The following is a 22,482-nucleotide window of genomic DNA, read 5'->3' on the forward strand; positions in this document are numbered from 1 at the left end:
TTAATTAAAACTGTAACAATTCTCTTGACTAATATTTGATGCATTCAAATTTTATACAAGTTAGGAATTCTAAATGTGTGTTGTTTATATACAAATCTAATCAATGGATACAGGATACTTATGCAATTACTATAATGCTTTTGCTGTTGACCAAATAGAAGGCCTGCTGTACATGAATTTATGTGGAAGCAGATGCTGATAGGAAAAGAGAACAAGCATCTTCATAACAGTTGTGCTTCCAAATAATCATCAATTGAAGGAATAAGAAAGAAATATGTAGTCATTCCACCCGTGCAGTGTTAACTAATGGAGGGCAGCATTGGATTCATGCCAAGCCCAGATCCCCCAAAACTATCAGGCTCTGCATGCTTCACCCTACCAAAATATTCATACCAGTATCATGAAGACCATTTTTCTAAGACTATTTGGAGATTCTTGTCTTTATGCGGTTCTGTTAAAAATTAAAATATCACAAGGTAAGACTTAACCCAAAAACTTAAACTAAAATAGTTTTTTAGACCAACCTCATTTTTTTTGATCTCCCTCCGTTTTTACTTTTTATCTACCTTTGTTTTTACTCTTTCACTTTATGTTAAAACCTTCCACTGCCTATTTTGATCCCCCTTTGTATATGGTGTAATTAAATAGTCTGAAATTTTAATCAAGTATGTGAATTTGGGTCAAAAATTCATTTAATAACCTATTGCTCCACAATTGATATTCCCAACTGCTATAATTGTAGTTAACACTTTCCTTTTGAATGAGATCAATAGACAAAAAACCCAAAGCAATACCAGTTTTGTTTTTTGTAATTTGAAATGTATTATGTATATAACTATGTTTTGAAGCTTGGCCTCTGGTAGCAATTATTTCACAAAGTGGACCTCACAAGAAGACTAAATTACTGAACTTTTTTAAGAATCAACTAAATTATTGAACTTAATGAGGTATATAAGGCTACATTCAAGAAATAATTAATTAACTATGTTCTAAGGCATCGGCATGCTTGCTGAAAAATGTCCTAGAGATTGATCTCAATGTTGATTTTTTTTTCCTTAGTTCACTTTGCTTAAATAGTAGTGACATTACATAAGAGGCATAGATTTAAAAAAAATAAAAAATAAATAAAAAATAAAAAATAAAAAAAAGGTTACAGTTAATTAAAACTTCTCAATTTGAGGAAAATATCGCACCTACAATAGTTTAGGACGTACCCATTAGGAAAAAATACCGCAAAAGATCGAAAGAATTTTCCAAACAACTCGATAAATAATTTGGGATACATCTCAAGGCTAAAAATGACTTAGACAGACATTTTACTACTCAAGGCACCGTTTGAAGGACTTTGATGGAGATATATGGCTACATAGGGATGATAGACAACAAAGTAAAAACTTTAATCCAATTACCCTGGGTACCAATCTACACTAACACAAAACACTTGATAGAAGTGGAGACAAACAACAAAATGAAAACTCTAATCCCACAATCACAAAGGTGATGCAAACATTTTGACTCCAAATATTTATGGCAGCTTAGTTACGGTTTCTGGCTACCGAGTGGACAAATTGTTTGAGATGGCGTACCATAGATTGTCAACAATTGCCATTGGGACCTCTTTATGCATTTTTATAACCATGGTCTTTTGTCCCATTTGGGCTAGCAGTGGGCTTCATGATTTGATTGTCCGTAACCTGGAAAAACTTGCTAACTCCCTGGACGGTATGCATGAACAAAGATCATTGATTGAACACTCAATATATAATTAATTCTCCTTATTCAAGCATAACCAAATTATACATAAAACACTTTGTCAACTTGAAATTCAGGATGTGTCGACAAATACTTCAAAGATGATAAAACTAAGCTTGACAATGAGGAAGATCCTAGTAAGAGAATGCAAGGCTTCAAATGTGTGCTTAATTCTAAGGCAACTGAAGAAGTCATGGTAGGCTGCTAACTATCCTAGTGGGTCAATTTGCTAGCAATAAGATAACTATTGAGTACTTAGTTTGTTAAATTTTATAATTCAATTGTACAGGCCAATCTTGCAAGATGGGAACCTGCACATGGCAGATTCAACTTTCGACAACCATGGAAACAGTACCTCAAGATTGGCACATCAATGCGTAAGTGTGCTTATTGCAGTGAGGCTCTCAACAGTTGCATAAACTCAAAAATTCAGGTAAAACACTTTGGTTTTATGCATCATACTTTGTTTACTTAAATTTCTTGTAACACTAATTCCAATATTTTTGCTTGGCCACAAGCACCAGACTATCTAAAGAAACATCTCAGCGATGTATGCATGGTATTGAGCACCAATTCTTCAAAGGTCCTGAAAGAATTGGTCATTACAATGAAAACTCTCACCAAATCATCAAAGATAGATTTATTAATTGGAGAGATGAACTTAGCTGTACAAAAACTTCAAGATTCCTTGAACTCTCTTCCCAATTCTTTCATTGGACCCACGGTGTCAACACTACAAGCTCCCAATCTCTTTTCCATATATCAATACTCTTATCAGCAAAGCCACTACACAAAAACTCCCCCATTTGACACATACATAGGACAGCCATTTGATGAGCTTTTGTCTCATTAACTAAAAGGTGACAGATTTAATATATAGATTCAATATAGCTACATGATTGTCACACTATTTCTAGGTTTTCACAACCTAGAAAATCCCCAAAAAAACTCCGAATGAACATACCCAAAAGAAGCAGTGCTCCAATTAAATAACCCAGCAGTAACAAATTCAACACCCTAACAAAAATGATTTAGAAAGTAAATGTAACATAACAATCATCCACATCACAGCAAAAAATAGGCAGAAACAAACGTAGAAAGGGGGGAAAAAAAAAACCATCAAGCAAAAGAATAAAGCACAAAGATGTAGGGATACCTCACCTCAATTGAACCACCTAGCTTGCATCAGTATTTATATAGATGTGAGGAGAGGAAGGAAGACAGAGAGGCTACCATTAAAAGCCAAAACAGAAGTTGAAACTGTAGAGCAGGAAGATGAAACTGTGACTCCGTGAGTGAAATGATAGAACAAAAGCTGAAACCGTGAGAATCAAAAGGTGGGGAAGGGGAAGGAACTAAACCTGAAACGATGAAACAAAACGTGGTAGACTGGAATTTGAATCAGTGTAACAGAAGGGAATAAAATAAGTTGTAATTGTGAAAAGCAATCAGGTTTGACAAAAGGAGTTAGTTGAAAAGGTTTTGGGCTTGGGTTGTATAATGGATTTAAATGTATAAGAAGTGGACTTTAAAGTAGAAATAGGGCTGAAAATAATTTTAGTTTTATTAGCATTTTAAAATTGGTAAAATTATTTTGAAATTGAATTAAAAATTCAGAAAATAGAATAGAAATGACATGGCTGCTAACATGGCTCAATGTGAAGCGTAGCAACATTAAATGCTACGCTTCAACTTTTAGTAATATATAGATATAAATATAGATATAGATTATTATTATTATCATGGATGACATGGCCATTCATCAAATCTCCTATATTGAACTTCTCAAATCATTTTCATTAAAAACTAAAAGGAATTCTTTGTAATATTATAATAGCAATATCAGTGTAACTCATCATGATTCCTAACATATGAATCTCTACAGTATACACTATCAATATTAAGAACAAAGCAACCCACAGACTACCAAAAATGAAGCATAAATTACAATCATGGCAAAAGCAGAAGCAAAAAAGCAGACAAAATCAATTGCAAAAATCATCGGCAAATATTAAAACTCATGGCAGCAGCAGTTATCAATTGGCGAACATATCTAAGGAGAACCTAGTACAATAGAACCACCACTCAAGGTAATCTGTTGGGGCCAGTAGAAATTTCAGAGTAAAAAAATTAATTAAAACTGTAACCATTCTCTTCACTAATATTTGATGCATTCAAATTTTATACAAGTTAGGAATTCTAAATGTGTGTTGTTTATATACAAATCTAATCAATGGATACAGGATACTTATGCAATTACTATAATGCTTTTGCTGTTGACCAAATAGAAGGCCTGCTGTACATGAATTTATGTGGAAGCAGATGCTGATAGGAAAAGAGAACAAGCATCTTCATAACAGTTGTGCTTCCAAATAATCATCAATTGAAGGAATAAGAAAGAAATATGTAGTCATTCCACCCGTGCAGTGTTAACTAATGGAGGGCAGCATTGGATTCATGCCAAGCCCAGATCCCCCAAAACTATCAGGCTCTGCATGCTTCACCTACCAAAATAGCGGATATGACGCAGCAGCCTTGCCAGGAAGGGGTTGTGGCATATTGTTGAGCTATCACACACAACTGCCACATGTTTGCGTGCCCTAGTTATGGCAACATTCATTCGCCTACTGTCCCCAAGGAATCCAACAGCTCCTAAAGTGTTTGACCGCACCTAATACAGAACGGAAACAAGCATCATACATCATTAGGTAATAAAAACATGAGTAGATGAAAATATTTCAATAGCCAAAGTTGGTCATAGATTTTGGTACTACTAAGATTCTACAATTTTAAAAGATTGAAGTAATCATCACTAACTAGGAGTCATTTGAATTTAAAACCATCTATGAGTCAATTCACGAGAATTGTACTGACCGGTGAGGTTATAAATAGATTACACAATTACAAACCAGACCCAACTTAGGAGCATTGGTGAAACGTAGCATGCCTTTCACATGGTATTAAGACATTTGCATAAGATTAATGACGAGAAGACTGGTCAAAGTAATCAGCTAAAGGCCCCTGGTTATCTAATGTATGCATCAATGATTCATTATCATCATAGGTTTCAAATTCCATTACACCCATGTATAATTAAATAAAATCTACCAATCAAGTGTAGATCAATTGAATTGTAATTACTGTCACCAAAATATTGCTAATTTATAAAGGACATGACATAATGAGAGAGATTGCAATTAAACATGGTGTATATGATGCTGCCAATGCCTATCCTCTTCTTATTTTAAAACATGCCAAGTAAATATCATCGGAAACTATAAATGGAATAAAAATCAAATGAAACTAAAGTCACATGATACACTTTTTACATTATATCTTTTTGAAAAGTAAGACTTACTAGAGACATTATCATCATGAGAGACCTCACCAATCCATAAAGAGAGAACACCAATGACCAAAGATCTCTAGTAATTGAATGATATCATAATGGGAGATCAACTATCTTACTGTTTTAGAACAAACAAAACCAATCCACAGTTATTATATTGCTCTTAATAAGATTCCAACCATCAAAATATTCATAAGGTTGCAGTCCAAACAAACAAACAAAAAAGGAAAAAAAAAAAAAAAAGTAAATAAGTGACTTTCAAGGTGCTGTAACCTGCCATACAATCAGAAGACTCACACAAGACCCTAATAAGAAGGGACATCAACAGAACCTTTTCACCTCAACCTAAAACACATTCTATCCCCTCCACTACCTGTACACTGGTGTTGATACAATATATAGGAAAGAGAAGCAGCTGGCTTTAGCTCCCAAAGTATCCAAACACAGCTATAGATGAAGTCTTTATCCATAGCAATGAGATACAAGTTATAGATCATTTTGAACAACCTATCCATACCATATATCATGTGGACCTGACTACCATCACAAATTGCAAATGCAATATTACTTGAAAACAGCACCCAACCACCGCTTTTCCCTTCCTATAAACCCAACCATGAAAACATTTTGATAAGTATAAGCTGAATCCTTTGAGAAAATTGAATTCTATCGTACAGCTGTTTGCCTCCCCATCCTTTATATAATTCAATTACACAATGATCAAGCTTTAAGAACATGAACCATGTGGTTTTGTCGTCCTATCCAAAGTATCCAAATACAAAGCCGTAGATGAGGCCTTATCCATATAGGAAGATGGGATACAAGTTAGAGATCTTTTTAAGCAACCTCTTCACACCACGCTTATCCCTTTCTATAAACTCAACCATGAAAACCAATTGATACGAGTAAGCCAGCCCTTTTAAGAACCAAAAAAAAAAACTTTTGTCCAGCAAATTGGCTCTGTCCTTTCTATAATTCAAGCCCTAAAACAAGATTCAAGTTGCAACTTAGGCATTTTAGGGGCAAGAACCCACCTTACAGCCCACTCCCCTAATCACTTGACCTTCTCAACCGATAAATGATTAATTGTACCAACTTGTTATTTATACTCCTAACTCCTACTATCCCTTTTTGTTGGCCCTCTATTACATTCTGGAACATCTCAAGATATAGCCTATCAATAGGCATAATAATTTTCCTAACATACTCATTACTTTATTTGAAAAGTCAACACCCCTTTTTCATTAGCTTTAGCCTAAATTAAACAGGTAGTTTTAGAAATTTATAGTTTTACTTAGAAAAGACAATGTATGAAATGAAGTTCCGTAAAGAAGTTGGATTTTATGAATAAGACCAACAAAAAGTTACATAAGGAGTATCTAGTGGCATTTTAATCCATTTGTAGTTTTTCCATGGGCAGGTTTCTTACAATTAAATGTTGATCTAAAAATTGCACAATGAGAAGATAAGTTGTTAGAGCACATACAATTGTTTTATTGTGCTTTGGATTTATCTACCATTAAAGTTCATTCCTCGATCTAAAACACCAGAAAACTGACTTGGCAATACAATCTATGTGTATGATGAGTCAAAATATAAACTCAGGTTGAGCAGCATCTGCTCATAGAAAATACAGTATAAAGTTTCTGGAAGGTGCATCAAAATAATGTTCATTTGCTTAAACTATTTGGCAGATAAATGTGACTAAGATCTAAAATAAGAACCATACCATTGATATAATTACTGCATCAGCTTCCCGGCCTTGAAAGCTATCAATGGTTGCTACCTCAATACCTGCAGCCCCCGGAAGCTCATCAAGTCTGTCCCTCAGGAGTTTTACCTGAGCTACATAAGGAGACTGAACAGCAATAGCTGCTGGGCTAACACCTGTAGAAATTATTTAAAATAAATATGAATGTCCTTGTTTACTCAACAATTACATATGGGAGCCATAAAAACCATTCAACCAGTACAAATGCTTGATTAGGTACACTTTACAAAACAAATACAGAGATCCACAACAGTATCAGCAGATCCAGGTGTTAGTTTAGCTAATAAGATAGGAATATAGGGCTATGAAAGGCATAAAGTTGAAAAGAGGCTACAACAGAAACAACTTGAAAGCTCATTACAGATGTAAACTGCTACAAGTGCATGGTAGATGGATGCTCAAACAGGATAGAAGATTTCTACAAAGAATGATGATCATGAGTTAAACTACATTGGTTGTGTCATTTCAGGTTAGTCAACCAGGTTACATGGTATCAAGTAGAGGTAATAGTGGTGTTGTTGGTTATAGTACTAGAGTTAACAATGAAAATTTATGTATTAAATCTTTTGTTTTCACACCTTAGATCCATATGTGCTTAATACCAGTGAGCTATATGTGTGTGTGTGTGTCTAAGTGAAAATTTTATTACCAAAAAAATGGAGTAGAGAATTACACATAAAAGGATGTGTACAAAGCCCTTTCAAAGACTACAACTCACAAACAAAGAGAATAATTCAATAAAAGACATCGAAGGGACACCACCTATGGCATGCATCCAATCAAAGAAAGTCTGCAAAACACACTCTTTGATTACATAAGAAGGACTCTCCACTCCATCAAAGACTCACTAGTTCCTCTCAAGCCATAGATTCCACATGACACATATAAGCAAAGCTTGTCACAACTTAGCTGGTCTATGATGCTGAATATAACCTTGCCAACACTCCACCAATTCAAACACTAATTTAAGCATCACCCAAGTTAACCCAAACAAAGTGAGGACATGGGACCAAATATCTGTTGCTATAGAGCAATGGAGAAGTAAATGATCAATAGATTTCCTGCTACTTTTACACCTACAACACCAATCAACTCTTAGTAAATACCTCTCAGAAAGGATATCAATTGTCAAGATTTTACCATGAGTTGCAGTCCATACAAAGAATGCCACCTTCCGTGGGACCTTGGCCATCTAAATGCTCTTCCATGGTAACAAAAGGCACGTAGTACCCCTAAAGTTATTATTATACGATCTAACCTCAAACACTCCTTCTTTACTGGCATCCATAACCATAAGACTCAATCAGGACCAACAAGGAACGCAATTAGCATAAAGAATCTAAAAAAAAATATCAACCGATTTCAACTCCCAATCTTGGCAAGGCCTAATGAATTGGAGATTCCAATGTTGACCCCCCTTCCCCCTTTTCCCCTGTTCAAGTAGGTTATCAAGGTATAATGAGATTGAATCCTCCTTGTCTACTGCCAAGGCAAACAGGTTTGGAACAAGTCCTTAACAGAGCCGTCCCCACACTGAATGGTTGTCTAGAACCAGACTTAAGATCCATCTCATATCTCAAACCATAAGTATTTGGAGAAAGAATCCCATCCCCTATTATGTATACCCTTCCACTGGCTAACTACATGTGCACCCCCAAATCTTCTCCGTGGAGCAACCTCCCCATCCTTCACCATATTTTTCATAAAAAAATCTCCCCCAAATATGGTACCATTCTACTCCGAATTTCCATAACCACTTCCCAAGAAGTGATTGAATTAATGAACTGAATTTTTTGATAGTTAAAGCTCCCCCTTTGATGGGGGAGCAAACCACATTCCAATCCACCAAATAAAACTTTGGAATCACCAATACCTCCCCATAGGAAATCATTCTGCAGTTTCTCCAACTTATGGGCCACATGAGTAGGCATTGTACCCAAAGACATGAAATAGGTCAGAATGGAAGATAGCGTACTCTTGATCAAGGTCACCCTTCCTCCTTTGGATAGGTAAAGCTTTTTCCATCTCGCTAACCGTTCTCCCACCTTTTTCAAAATAGGATTCCAGATATTGTTGGATGAGAGAGAGAGAGAGAAAGAGAGAGAGAGAGGAGTCCTCAGTCAAATTGAAATGTATACATGCATCATAATTAAGGTAAGGACTTGTAAATTCCAAAGCCCTTAGCATCAAGGGTCACATTGAAATGGTGCACATAATTGAGCAAATTTTGAACCTACCTTTTCAGCCTTAGTTTCATTTCTCATTAAGCCATCAAATAAGAAGGTATGCATATAATATGTGCATTCCAAATGATAATTTGCAAAGTTTGAGTACTTCTCATATGAAACGTAAAGCTTCAGTAAAATACTCTCATATGAAATGCAACACTTCAGTAAAATATTCTCATATGAAATGCAAAGCTTCAATAAAATATTCATCTTTAACAGGCATGGTTCATCATACAACTGAGTTTTAGGTTAACATAGATAATAGAGTAATAATATATAGCACTTAATCCCAATTGACAAGAATATTTACCAGCATAAATCAAAGAATAGACATGTTGCACAACAATATCAGCTTCCCCTTCATTGTAAAATGAGCCTGTGCCAGCTGGATCTAAATGCTCTTCGCAACCAACTGACAAACTTCCATACGGCATTCTTGTATCAAGCAACAGCAGTGGACATTGAGTTATCCAGGTGGGCTGCATAAATGTATAGAAAATGTTAGTGATACTAGGCACATTTAAAGTAAAAGATACAAGGATGATACTAAAACAGACAAGATAAAAACCTTCTATCAACAATAGCTATAGCAATGATGGCTTTGAGAAGATAATGGTCCATATGGGATCATAATTGTGATTCTAAATCACTACGTATATTATATATAAAAATTCCTACAAGATGAAAGCACTAGTATTTGTCCAGGACTCGAGGGATGGGAGACCAACCAAGAGTAATCACATATATCCCATTCCTGGCCAAATACTAATCTTGTTCAATTTTCAGTTATCCACAATTTAATAAATCCCAAGAAGAACTAGGAGGTTCAAGCCACCAGGATTGTTTTGACCTGTATGAATTGCTTAAAATAGGCTAGTGTGAGGCTCAGTCTGGAATGTTGTGGGTTTAAGCCTGACTAGCCAATAATCTACACTAATCAAGACAGAAATCAGATATAGAAGCTACTGGTTCAACCAGTTGGACAGATATGGGTTTGAAAATTTACTGTGTGATTCTTTATGTTGACTAACATGTCCTTTGTTATTAATTGCATTATATGTGTCAAGTAATTGAAAAACCATTAGACTAATATAATTTGTTTCACTGAAGATATTTCACAGTAATCAATAAAATTAACAGAAAAGGAGAAAGAAGAGAAAGAAGTTGTGAAATCCAAAGGCTGCAAAAACATATAAATGAAAGGTGGATTCTCAAGGAAAAAACCAGAAGTCTCTACCAGAGAAGCTATTGATAATACTTTCTTAACCTCTGATTAATATTGAAGAGTACACCATTTGAGAAACCAATATGTGCACCATAATAGATTGAAGAACATGAATTCTGGCTTAACCTAAGTGCTGTGGCCTGTCTCTCAGTTCTGGGGTCAAAAACAATAACAAATAATGGCTAGTTGGAAGAAGCTCAGAATAACTATTTTTCTTTTCTTTAAGATGCATTTCAATTTGCATTTTATACCCCAGAAATCAAAAAACCTCCTAGAATTATATAAAAATATAAGTAAAAGATTAGAGATGGGTACAATACCATAACAAATGGAGAATCTACAAGAAGATGAGAAAAGACAGTTGAGGAGGACTTCAATGATCCACCATACATCTCTTTCGATGCCCAACTGGCAATTGCATCATTCATACGGTACTGTGTTGTTAACTTGGTGGCAAGAACTCCATCATGCAAAGTTGCAGCTCTCTCCAGCAGTGATACTCCAAGACCACCTTCCAAGGCTTTTCTTGATAGAATCACTGGAGCTAGCTGGCACTGGTCACCAGCAAGGATACAGCGCTTTGCCTGCAACACCGGGATCCAGCAAGATGGTTCAATTGCCTGACCAGCTTCATCTATAACAACCAGGTCAAAGGTATCTAGCCTTCGAATCAATGGATCAGCTGCTCCAGTGTTGGTGGCAAGCACTACTTGAGCACTAGATAGTACTTCCTTCACAGTCTCCTTTTCCTTCTTCTTCACTGTCTTTCCCAATTGTTTTAAAAGCTGACGTATGCCAGCAGCTAAAGAATCATCCTTTAGACAATGTCTAAGGTCTTTTCTTAGATCTGACTTCTTTCTTTCAATCTCCATTACAAAATTGGAAAGCTTAGATTTCACAAGTTCACCCAAAGACTTTGATGCCACAGTTGAAGATATGCGTGCTGGATTGCCAACCCGCACAATGTCCAATCCAATATTTGATAGTTTTTCAACCATGTTGTCAACAGCTGCATTTGTAGGTGCAGTTACAAACACCCTTTCACCTTGTTGAACAGCAAGTACTATAAGTTCTTTAAGCAATCCTGTCTTTCCAGTACCAGGTGGCCCTTGGATTATCAATAAAGGGCGCTTCTTATTCAAACCTAAGGCAATTGTTCTTCGCTGGGATTCATCAAAAGTTCCAGGCCTTGATTGTTCATCCAATCCTTCAGCCCAATCTACCAAATTATTCTCCTCCAGCCATGCAACATCTTCCTTGTCTCCAAATAGAGTAGCCACAACAGCAATGGAAGGATTTCTCTTCTGTAAACCATTCTTTTGAAGCAGCATCAAGGCTTCACAGTTGCGCTACCAAAAAAAATAGTATAACAAGGGAGTAAATATTTAAGTAGACTGCACAAGCACCAAAGAAAATGGTAACCTAAGATCCCAAGGAAATGATCATTTCTTCCAGGTGGACAAAGAAGTTGATTTTTCACTTGTGAATACTGATGACCATCTGTACAATGTGTTTACGTAGATGTTATGGATGCAGCTGTCAAAGACCACTTGCTTTAGTATGCTTATGCCTTTATCTAATTCCACATAAATGATATACCCCCCAAGTCATGAAATGTTGGTTGATGTTTCTAATTGTTTAATTGGAAAGAGAGTTTTACCAAAAACCTGTGAGGAATCTTTTCATTCACTATTTCGAGATTTGAAGTGACATTTTTAATATATTTAAACCCTAATTGTCACACACTCACACTATAAAGTAATAATGCTCCCCTAAAAAACATTGTATAAAAAAGGAGCCAATTATATGAAATTTCTGCACAATGATTTAAACTAACAAATTTTTTATGGGAAGAAAAATGAGTTTATTATTGCATATATTTCAAAAAAAAAAAGTTAAATCATAATAGGCTTCATTTTCTCAGTTCCCATTTAAGCATTACCGATAGGTTCTAATGAAAAGATTATCTCAAGAATCCAAGCATAACAAGAAGCATATAGCTTCACTGATCTTCAAGAGACAACTACTTCCCAGTTCCATAACATTCCCTTCACTGCTAAAAGTAGAGATTGGAAACTTTGCACAAGACTTTCAACACTGCCATCTAAAAGCAGTGAGAATTTTTTTTAATTCAAAACTAGGTGAAAATTTAAGTGCTAACACATATCATTTCGGGCCAAATTTTTGTATTGCAACACAAATTGCTTTTGGGCTAGCTTTGAAGATTTATGCCATAAGCAACAATACACAAAAAAGGATGAATTTATAAAAGAGCCATTAGTTAGTGAAGTACCTCATATGTGAGCGTATCCGCCAATCCATGGATACGATCTATGCGCACAGTCTTGCCAAAGAGCTTGGAGAAGGTGGGATCACCATGACGAGACTCTAAAGCTACACTGATGCTACATCCATCCTCCCCAAGATTGTTGACAAACCCTTGCAAACAAGAGGTTGCACCTGCACCCCTACTATCACATTCCCTCACACAAACCATATCTCCAGGAGAGAGATCATCAAAAGTTCCAGGCCTTGATTGTTCATCCAATCCTTCAGCCCAATCTACCAAATTATTCTCCTCCAGCCATGCAACATCTTCCTTGTCTCCAAATAGAGTAGCCACAACAGCAATGGAAGGATTTCTCTTCTGTAAACCATTCTTTTGAAGCAGCATCAAGGCTTCACAGTTGCGCTACCAAAAAAAATAGTATAACAAGGGAGTAAATATTTAAGTAGACTGCACAAGCACCAAAGAAAATGGTAACCTAAGATCCCAAGGAAATGATCATTTCTTCCAGGTGGACAAAGAAGTTGATTTTTCACTTGTGAATACTGATGACCATCTGGACAATGTGTTTATGAAGATGGTATGGATGCAGCTGTCAAAGACCACTTGCTTTAGTATGCTTATGCCTTTATCTAATTCCACATATATGATATACCCCCCAAGTCATGAAATGTTGGTTGATGTTTCTAATTGTTTCATTGGAAAGAGAGTTTTACCAAAAACCTGTGAGGAATCTTTTCATTCACTATTGCGAGATTTGAGGTGACATTTTTAATATATTTAAACCTTAATTGTCACACACTCACATTATAAAGTAATAACGCTACCCTAAAAAAACATTGTATAAAAAAGGAGCCAATTATATGAAATTTCTGCACAATGGTTTAAACTAACAAATTTTTTATGGGAAGAAAAATGAGTTTATTATTGCATATATTTCAAAAAAAAAAAAAGTTTAAATCATAATAGGCTTCATTTTCTCAGTTCCCAAGCATTACCGATAGGTTCTAATGAAAAGATTATCTCAAGAATCCAAGCATAACAAGAAGCATATAGCTTCACTGATCTTCAAGAGACAACTACTTCCCAGTTCCATAACATTCCCTTCACTGCTAAAAGTAGAGATTGGAAACTTTGCACAAGACTTTCAACACTGCCATCTAAAAGCAGTGAGAATTTTTTTTAATTCAAAACTAGGTGAAAATTTAAGTGCTAACGCATATCATTTCGGGCCAAATTTTTGTATTGCAACACAAATTGCTTTTGGGCTAGCTTTTAAGATTTATGCCATAAGCAACAATACACAAAAAAGGATGAATTTATAAAAGAGCCATTAGTTAGTGAAGTACCTCATATGTGAGCGTATCCGCCAATCCATGGATACGATCTATGCGCACAGTCTTGCCAAAGAGCTTGGAGAAGGTGGGATCACCATGACGAGACTCTAAAGCTACACTGATGCTACATCCATCCTCCCCAAGATTGTTGACAAACCCTTGCAAACAAGAGGTTGCACCTGCACCCCTACTATCACATTCCCTCACACAAACCATATCTCCAGGAGAGAGCGTAGTAGGTGGTAACCGGTGATTCCCCTCAACCCTGAACAACACCAAATGCATTCCACCTAATCCTGCTTACAGAAAACCCAATTTCCATCCTTAGATAACAAACTCGCAATCATAGACTAAATTTCAACACAATTACAAAAGGCTCTTTATTCGCTTAAACTATTAGAAAATAGTGAATTCAATCGTTTAATCTAACAGACCTGTGGATGTGCTGACTGCATTCAAATTGCAGAGGGTATCACAGAGCTCTTGCTGAGCCTGGCCATGGGTAACCAAAAACTCGATTGGCTTCGAAGAATCCAGAGTATCGTCCGGTGTAGGAACTGCATCCAATTCCTCCTGTGTGAACTCCAATTCAGAATCCCTTTCTATACGAAGTAGCTCTGACATTCGCCTCGTGAACTCATCAATCCTGCTCTGTATAGCCTTAACCTTCTCCATCTCCATCCCTAACACACCTTGAACACTCTTCACCTGCACTGCTTTCCTCGCTATCGCCTTATGCTGAGCTGCAAAAAACACAAAAACGCACACAACATCTCAACCAAAATTGAATCACAACAACAAATTAAAACGAGACACTTTGTACTCCAAATCACCTGAATTGGCAAGCTCCTTGAGAAGCTTCCAGGACTCGGACTCGCGCCAATTCTGCAGCAGCGATTTACGCTGCGACTCTTGTAGAACATCGCGAAGCTCTCTCTGGAAATGGTCGAAGAGAGTCGGATAGTGAGTGCTAGCTTTCAAGCAAATGGCTTCGAGGCCAACAGGCATAGGGATTGCATTGAGATAAGGCTGAGCTTGAATCACGAAAGTGAGTCCAGGCTCCATTACTTGCCTCACCTCCATGAACTCTCCTTGAAGCTCCGCCAACGCAAAATCCGACGCCATGGCTTTCATTCCTTGGCCTATCCAATTCACTACGCTCTTACCAAGGTCCCTTCGCCCCAGCGGATCCCCATTCTGGTGCAAACCGCGCACGCTCTTCACTTTCTGCTCAATCGCTGGCTGTTGCTGCTGCGTTTGCTTAGTACTATTTTCTAACTCTAATGGTGCAGGTGATTCGAGGAGGGTTTTGGATTTGGTCTTGGTCTTGGTCTTGGTTTTGGTTTTTTTGCGAGTGATGGTTCTTCTTTTTGTGGTACTTGGAGGCTCGCTAGTGGTGCTACTAGTGATGATGATTTCGGAACCGTAGTTTCGAATGAGCTGTTGGAACTGGTGTTTTTTTGGTGTGTGAATGGATGCATTTTGATTCTGATTTGGACGAAAACGAACGGTGAAGAATGGTTTGTATTGCTTTACAGCCAAAGTGGCTGTTGGTGTTGTGAAGGCCTCACACAAAAAGCATGACTTCACTTCCATTTTCAAAAAAAATTTCGGAACCAACTAACCCAGCCAGCACCTAAGAAAAAGGAGCGGCCAGGTTGGGCGGACTAATACTGATACAACGACTTTATAACTGAAAATGGAAAATATACATATATGGCTGAACGAGAGAAACAAATAGTGTAGATATTTTTTTATTAAAACAAAAATTTGTAATTGGTGAATTTGCTTGAAGTTTAAATATGAGCCGCCTAATATGGAGAGAGAAAAAACAGAAATGATATTTGAATATAGAGAGAATGAGGGTCGTTATCGTGTACCATGGGGGCATGGGGGGTCGTTGGAGATCCACAACGCGTGTTGTGATTGGTTGAGTGTTGATTCTATATATGATTCCATGGCGCGGGTGCCCTCTGCGTTTGGCTGGCTGCTGCCCACCCTAACGTGTACTATTACTGTTCGTTCTGTCGTCTTCTAATTTCTTTGCTTTTTTTTTTAGGTCAAAGCCAACTGTTTTTGTGGCTAACAAAAATCCATGGAGTAAAAAACTTTCAGCATTGCTCCAACTCACAAGCTTGGAAGACGTGTTCCTCCCTCCGCCTTGGAATTATAGGATGTCCTTCTTTTTCTTTTTCTTTTTTTTCTTTATGGGTAATAGAAAAATAAAGAAAAATAAGTGGGCTGGAGCCCAAGAAAATCTGAGAAGATAGATTCCGAAAACACCTGTCAGATTTTGGATTTGTTTAGCTGTTCAGGCCTCGGCCTCTTACTTTTTTCTTTTCTTTTTTCTTTTTTAGACAAACAAGTTTTTAGAACTTTTCGAATATTTGGCTTAGAGCTATCCAACTGGTTGGATGACTCGACCAAACCGAACAGCCCTGCTAGACCTGAAGCCCACAGTTGATTCCAAATACCTAGTCAGTCGGACGCAAGTCTAATTACTACAAAACTCGAAGTTTTAGTTCAAGTGACAGTTTAAAAGTTTGAAAACCGTGGAGCTCTCTCTCTCGTGAAAACGAGTAGGAGCTCTCTCTCTCGTGAAAACGAGTCCTCTCTCCCTTGGTTTTCTTCCAAGGGTTTTCCTTCTCTTCTCTTTCCAAACTCTATAATATTTTCTTATTTTTTGCTTTTCTATAGCATTGTTTGTGTCTGTGTTCTTTAGTAAGTTTAGCAGGGACTATGGCGGAGGATGTGATTGAAAGCATGGGTAGTCTGAAGTTAACGTCTGAAGAGGAAGAGGATATACAAATATCCGATGAGGGCAGGATGGAGGGGATAGATAGTTGTGTGTTGAGCTTGATAGGGAAGTTTTTAACGTGCAAGCCTTTTAATAGGAGGGCGGCGAAAAACACGTTGAGAAGAGCGTGGGGGCTTGAAAAGGAACTGCAGATTTCTGAGGTTGGAAATGATCTGTTTCAATTTAAGTTCCAGTCGGAGTATGAACTTGAAAGGATTTTGAAGGGAGGACCATGGACTTTCGATAATCAACTTTTGATGCTCACTCGGTGGAGGACAGGCATGAGTGCAAACAATGTGGTTTTAGAGCATGCATCTTTATGGGTCCAAATCTGAGGGGTGCCTTTTGATATGATGTCTCCAAGTGTGGCGAGGGAGGTGGGGAATAAGATGGGAAGGGTGGAGGATGTGGAGCGCCGACGGCACATGGATGAACAAAATTTCTTCTTGAGAGTTAGAGTGGCCTTACCTATATCTAAACCATTGAGGAGAGGCGGGTTTTTGCTGGGATTAGACGGCAAGCGCCATTGGGTCACGTATAAGTATGAAAGGATGCCAATGCTATGCCATTTCTGTGGGGTTCTCGGTCATGATATCCGCCATTGCTCGGCACATTTCTCAGCATCGAAGACGGAAAAAGCTATTAACTATCAATACGGAGATTGGTTGAAAGCAGACAATGGACGGCGTAAATCTCCACCACGGCGGAGGCAAGACAGCCCACGTAGAGCTGCGTCAGTGGGTAGTTTTGATGATCAAGACAAGGAGAAAAGCAAGGTACCAGAGGCGGCGGTGACGATGACTGAAGCACAAACTTCCTTGGAACGACGGAAATCCGAAAATGGAAATCTCGAGATTGGAGGAATTGTAACGGATATTACGGAGGAAATCTCGCGAGAAAATGCAACTCAAAATTTAAACAATGATTCATCAGGTACGTTATCACAGCTGTGTGGAGATTTGGTTCCAAATTTAAATTCGGCTTCAACTGGTGTGCCAAGCAAAGTCAACTTAGAGGTGGGCCACACAAATCAAAAGTCCAATAAGGCAAAGGGTACGTGGACTAGAATGGTTAGAATGGATATTGGGCTTTTGGACAAAACTAATAATATTCTTAAGCCCATGATGGGTAAGAGAGAACTGAGAGATGCTCTGTTTGAGGATTATAATATAGAGACTGAAGCTGGTGTTCATAAACGCTCAAAGGTTGATGTTGATGCTGGTGAGTCTGCTTATTTATCGGCGGGGGTGGTGAACCACCCTTGCCGGGAGCAATGAAAATATTGAGTTGGAACTGCCAAGGGCTTGGGAACCCTTGGACAGTTCGTAGTCTTCACAAAATTGTGAAAGACCAAGCTCCTGCATTTGTTTCCTCATGGAAACTCGGCTCGATATCGAAGGTATCAAAAAATGGTGTAGCGAGTTACCTTTCAAGAACCGTTTTGCAGTTAAAAAACCGGGGATGGGGGGCAGACTTGCTTTGCTCTGGAAGGAAAACACTAGATTGGATGTCTTTAAATTTTCGGAAAACCAAATCTCTGCATGGGTGACAGAGAGTGATGGTTTTAGATGGTTATTAACTGGTTTCTATGGATGGCCGGAAGTAAAAGATCGCTTCAAATCATGGACCCTTCTATCCCATATCTGCTCCTTTGTTGATGGTGCTTGGATGTGTATCGGGGACTTTAACGAAATGTTGAGTTCGACAGAAAAGTTAAGTTGCAGACCAGCCCAACCTCGACAAATTGATGCATTCCGTGAAGCTCTGGAATTATGTCACCTTGCTGATTTAGGCTTTATTGGATATCCATACACATGGAATAATAGAAGACCAGGGGCTGCCAACACTAGGGAACGCCTGGACAGAGCTGTAGCTAATGAGGCATGGAAGTCGAATTTTCCTGAAACCACAGTCAAGCATATCATTTCGCATGCCTCAGATCATTTACCATTGCTTCTTCAGAATCATGTGAATCAAAGAAGGAGTGTCAGAGGGGAACGTGGTTTCAAATTTGAAGAAGCATGGCTGTTGTGGGATGACTGCGATAAGGTGATCCAAGATGCATGGGAAAACAGTATTGGTGGTGAGTCAGCTTTGGACTCAGTCAGGTTGAAAATCAGAGAATGCAGCTCGGAGTTGAGAGCTTGGGGAGCCTTAAAGACTCATCTTGGCACAGAAGAGATTAAGAATCTTCAGAAGCGGATTGAATGGTTGACGTGTGCTCCAACAACCACACAGCACCAAAATGAATTTATTGAAGCAAGTAAGGAACTGGATGAGTGGCTAAGGAAGCAGGAAATTTACTGGGCTCAACGGTCTAGGGTGAACTGGATTAAACATGGCGATAAGAACACAAGGTTCTTCCATTCAAAAGCTTCTCAGAGAAGACAAAGAAATTTTATTAAGGGTTTAGAGGACCCACAAGGAAATTGGTGTGAGAATATAGAAGAAGTGGCAGGGGTGGCTGTGGCTTATTTTAATAATATGTTTTCCACTGGCTCTTGCAACCGGGTTGAGGAGTGTCTAGAGGCAGTACAACAAAAGGTGACAACTGAAATGCAACAAACCTTGTCCAGAGAATTCAGTGCAGATAAAGTTAAAGCAGCTGTGTTCCAAATGGGACCCACAAAGGCTCCTGGACCTGATGGTATGAATGCCCTTTTTTATCAAAAGTTTTGGCATATTGTTGGTGATAGTGTTGTGGCTGCTGTCCTTGAATTCCTTAATTCTGGGTATTTGATTCCTGATTTAAATCATACATATATTGTGCTCATTCCAAAAATTAAAAACCCTGTTAAAGTTTCTGATTTTCGGCCTACTAGCCTTTGTAATGTCATTTATAAAATTATTGCAAAGGTGCTAGCCAACAGGTTGAAACAAGTGCTGCCTCTTATCATATCTCCAACACATAGTGCTTTTGTACCAGGGAGATTGATTACAGACAATGTGCTTGTGGCCTATGAAGCTCTTCATACAATGCATGGTCGTAAAAAAGGCAAAACTGGGACTCTTGCCATGAAGCTTGATATCAGCAAAGCTTATGACAGGGTTGAATGGGATTTTCTAAAAAGGATGATGCTTAAGCTGGGATTTCCTGAGGCTTGGGTGGACAGGGTAATGAGTTGTGTTACATCACCCTCGTTTTCAATCTTAATTAATGGAAAACCTTTTGGCTTGATTCACCCCTCTAGAGGAATCCGTCAAGGAGATCCTCTATCACCATATCTTTTTTTGTTGTGTGCAGAAGGATTTACTTCTCTTTTGCAGAAAGCAGAACTAGAAAGGAAGATTCAGGGTGTATCCATCTGTCGACGCGCTCCCCGCATCTCACACCTCCTTTTTGCAGATGATTCCCTGTTAGTTTGCCAAGCCACAGACAAGGAGACCAGGGCAGTTTTGGAGATTTTGCAGTTGTATGCAGATGCCTCAGGTCAATGCATCAATATGGATAAGTCGTCGGTCTTCTTTAGCAGTAATACTTCTTCTCAAAATAGAGAACTGATCAAGGCATTGTTGGGAGTAATTGAAGTGAACAGATTTGAATCATACTTGGGTCTACCGACTTTAGTGGGACGGAAAAAATATCATACTTTTTCCTTTCTTAAAGATAGAGTTTGGAAAAAGCTTCAAGGGTGGAAAGGGCAAACTTTATCGCGAGCTGGAAAGGAAATACTGATCAAAGCAGTGGTTCAATCCATACCAACCTATACTATGGGAGTCTTTCAACTGCCAGTCAAATTGTGTGAAGAACTTCAAGCTCTATGTGCTAGATTTTGGTGGGGGCAGTTTGGAAATGAGAGAAAAATCCATTGGTTGAGTTGGGACAAGCTAACTAGACCAAAATCGGAAGGGGGAATGGGGTTTAAAGACTTGCGTCAATTTAATTTGGCTATGCTTGCAAAACAAGGGTGGAGATTGTTGCAAGATCAAGAGTCCTTGCTCTTTAAGTGTCTTAAAGCTCGGTACTTCCCTAGATGTCATTTTTTGGAAGCCACCAATTCCCCTACTAGCTCATTCACTTGGAGGAGTATATTGGCAGCTAAGTCGATAATTAAACGGGGGTCATGTTGGAGAGTAGGTAATGGAGCTTCAATCAGGGTTTTTAAGGAATGCGTGGATTCCTAACCATCCCTCTAATAAGGTGCTACATCCACCGCAAAATGTTGATGAAGACTTGATGGTTGCTAATATCATAGACCCGGATATAAGGTGGTGGGATAGAGGTTTTATTATGCAGAGTTTCAATAAAGAGGATGCGGAAGCCATTATGCGTATACCTCTCAGCAGAAGATACATATCCGATGCTCTGTTTTGGACTCCTAATAAATCTGGGGAGTATACGGTACGGTCAGGATACCAAGTGGCACGGCAATTACAAAGGGAGGTGGCGTGGGCAGAATGTTCCAATGGGGTTGTGGGTGGTACTGTTTGGAAGACTTTGTGGAAGTTGAAAGTGCCGAATAAAATAAAAGTATTTGGATGGCGGGCTTGTCGTAACATTTTGCCTACCCGTGTGAATCTAGTTCAGCGGAGGATTATTCAAGATAACAGATGTGAGGTGTGCAAGACTGAAGCTGAAACGGGAATCCATGCGTTATGGAATTGTGGGGCTGCTCGGGACGTTTGGGCTGGATGCTCGGTGCGTTTGCAGAAATGTGCAGGGGACCAAGACGATATGGTTCAGCTAATGGAGGAGTTGATTGCCCGGCTTAGCACTGATGAACTTGAAGAGTTTTTAGTGCAGGCTTGGTTCATTTGGAACCAACGAAATGCATTGCTACATGGTAAGAAAATGCAAGCACCTGAGATCCTTATCAAGCGAGCACGAGATTTTACAGAGGAATTTAAGCGTGCCAACAATCAACTTTCAGCACAGTGTTCAACGCCCCCAACAACTCAAAATCTGATGAGATGGAAGCCACCACCTTTAAACCATTTTAAGCTCAATTTTGATGCTTCAATTTTCCAAGAATTGAATTGTACTGGTGTTGGAGCCATTATCCGCAATGATAGAGGGGAAGTCATGGCGTCTTTATCGGCAAAGGGTCCTCCTGTGGCGTGCAGTGATGAGGCAGAGGTCTTGGCTTGCCGTCGTGCGGTGGAATTTGCGGTAGAGTGTGGATTTACTGAGCTTGTCATTGAAGGAGATAACCAAGCTATCATGTCTGCGTTGAGCCTGAGGAAAAGCTGTTCCTCTTGGTTGGGACACATTATTCAGGACGTGATTTGCATGGTAAGTGGGTTTAGATGGTCGCAAGTTCTGTTTGCAAGGAGGAGTGCCAATACAGCGGCCCATGCACTAGCTAGACACGCCAAAGATATTCTAGATGAAGTTGTATGGATTGAAGATTTCCCTCCCCCAGCTGAGGAGGCATTGTACTTCGATTCTAATTCTATCGAATAAAATTTGAGGATGTTTTCCTCTTCAAAAAAAAAAAAGTTTGAAAACCGTGGCAATCGACGCGACTTAAACTACTATACCATCTGCAGATTTAATTTAACTTTCACGTGGGCAAGTAATTTTCTCCATGATGGAATAGACTTTTGTGTTTTGATATGTCAATGGAGTAGTTATTCACCACAAATTAACTATAAAAAAAGATTGTCATATCAGTAGCTATTCAACACAAAATTAACGATAAAAAGTTTGTTTGAATCAATGTTAATAGGCATATTAGCCATCCACGTGAGTTTGAACTTTTGAATCAATGTTGGCAATAGCTATTCCCATGAGCA

The 22,482-nt window shown here is 38.4% G+C and overlaps 2 protein-coding genes across 2 annotated transcripts; one reads left to right on the forward strand and one right to left on the reverse strand.

The window, feature by feature from the left end:
• LOC112019879 (uncharacterized) lies at positions 1-15,939 on the reverse strand. Its single transcript, XM_065782025.1, has 8 exons — positions 14,783-15,939; positions 14,384-14,692; positions 13,962-14,245; positions 10,646-11,674; positions 9,411-9,579; positions 6,831-6,988; positions 4,257-4,423; positions 1-375 (listed from the first exon to the last, which is right to left on the reverse strand). Exons 1-8 carry the CDS (start codon positions 15,543-15,545, stop codon positions 300-302), a joined length of 2,955 nt encoding a protein of 984 aa, XP_065638097.1. The 5' UTR covers positions 15,546-15,939; the 3' UTR covers positions 1-299.
• LOC112038644 (aluminum-activated malate transporter 10) lies at positions 943-2,605 on the forward strand. The gene is made up of 5 exons (XM_065782028.1): positions 943-947; positions 1,535-1,722; positions 1,830-1,948; positions 2,042-2,180; positions 2,265-2,605. The coding sequence occupies exons 1-5, from the start codon at positions 943-945 to the stop codon at positions 2,603-2,605; spliced, it is 792 nt and encodes a 263-aa protein (XP_065638100.1).
• Positions 15,940-22,482: the final 6,543 nt, after the last annotated feature.

This window comes from Quercus suber, unplaced genomic scaffold, assembly GCF_002906115.3.
Source record: "Quercus suber isolate HL8 unplaced genomic scaffold, Cork oak 2.0 scaffold_286, whole genome shotgun sequence".
In the NCBI taxonomy this organism is placed as follows: Eukaryota; Viridiplantae; Streptophyta; class Magnoliopsida; order Fagales; family Fagaceae; genus Quercus; species Quercus suber.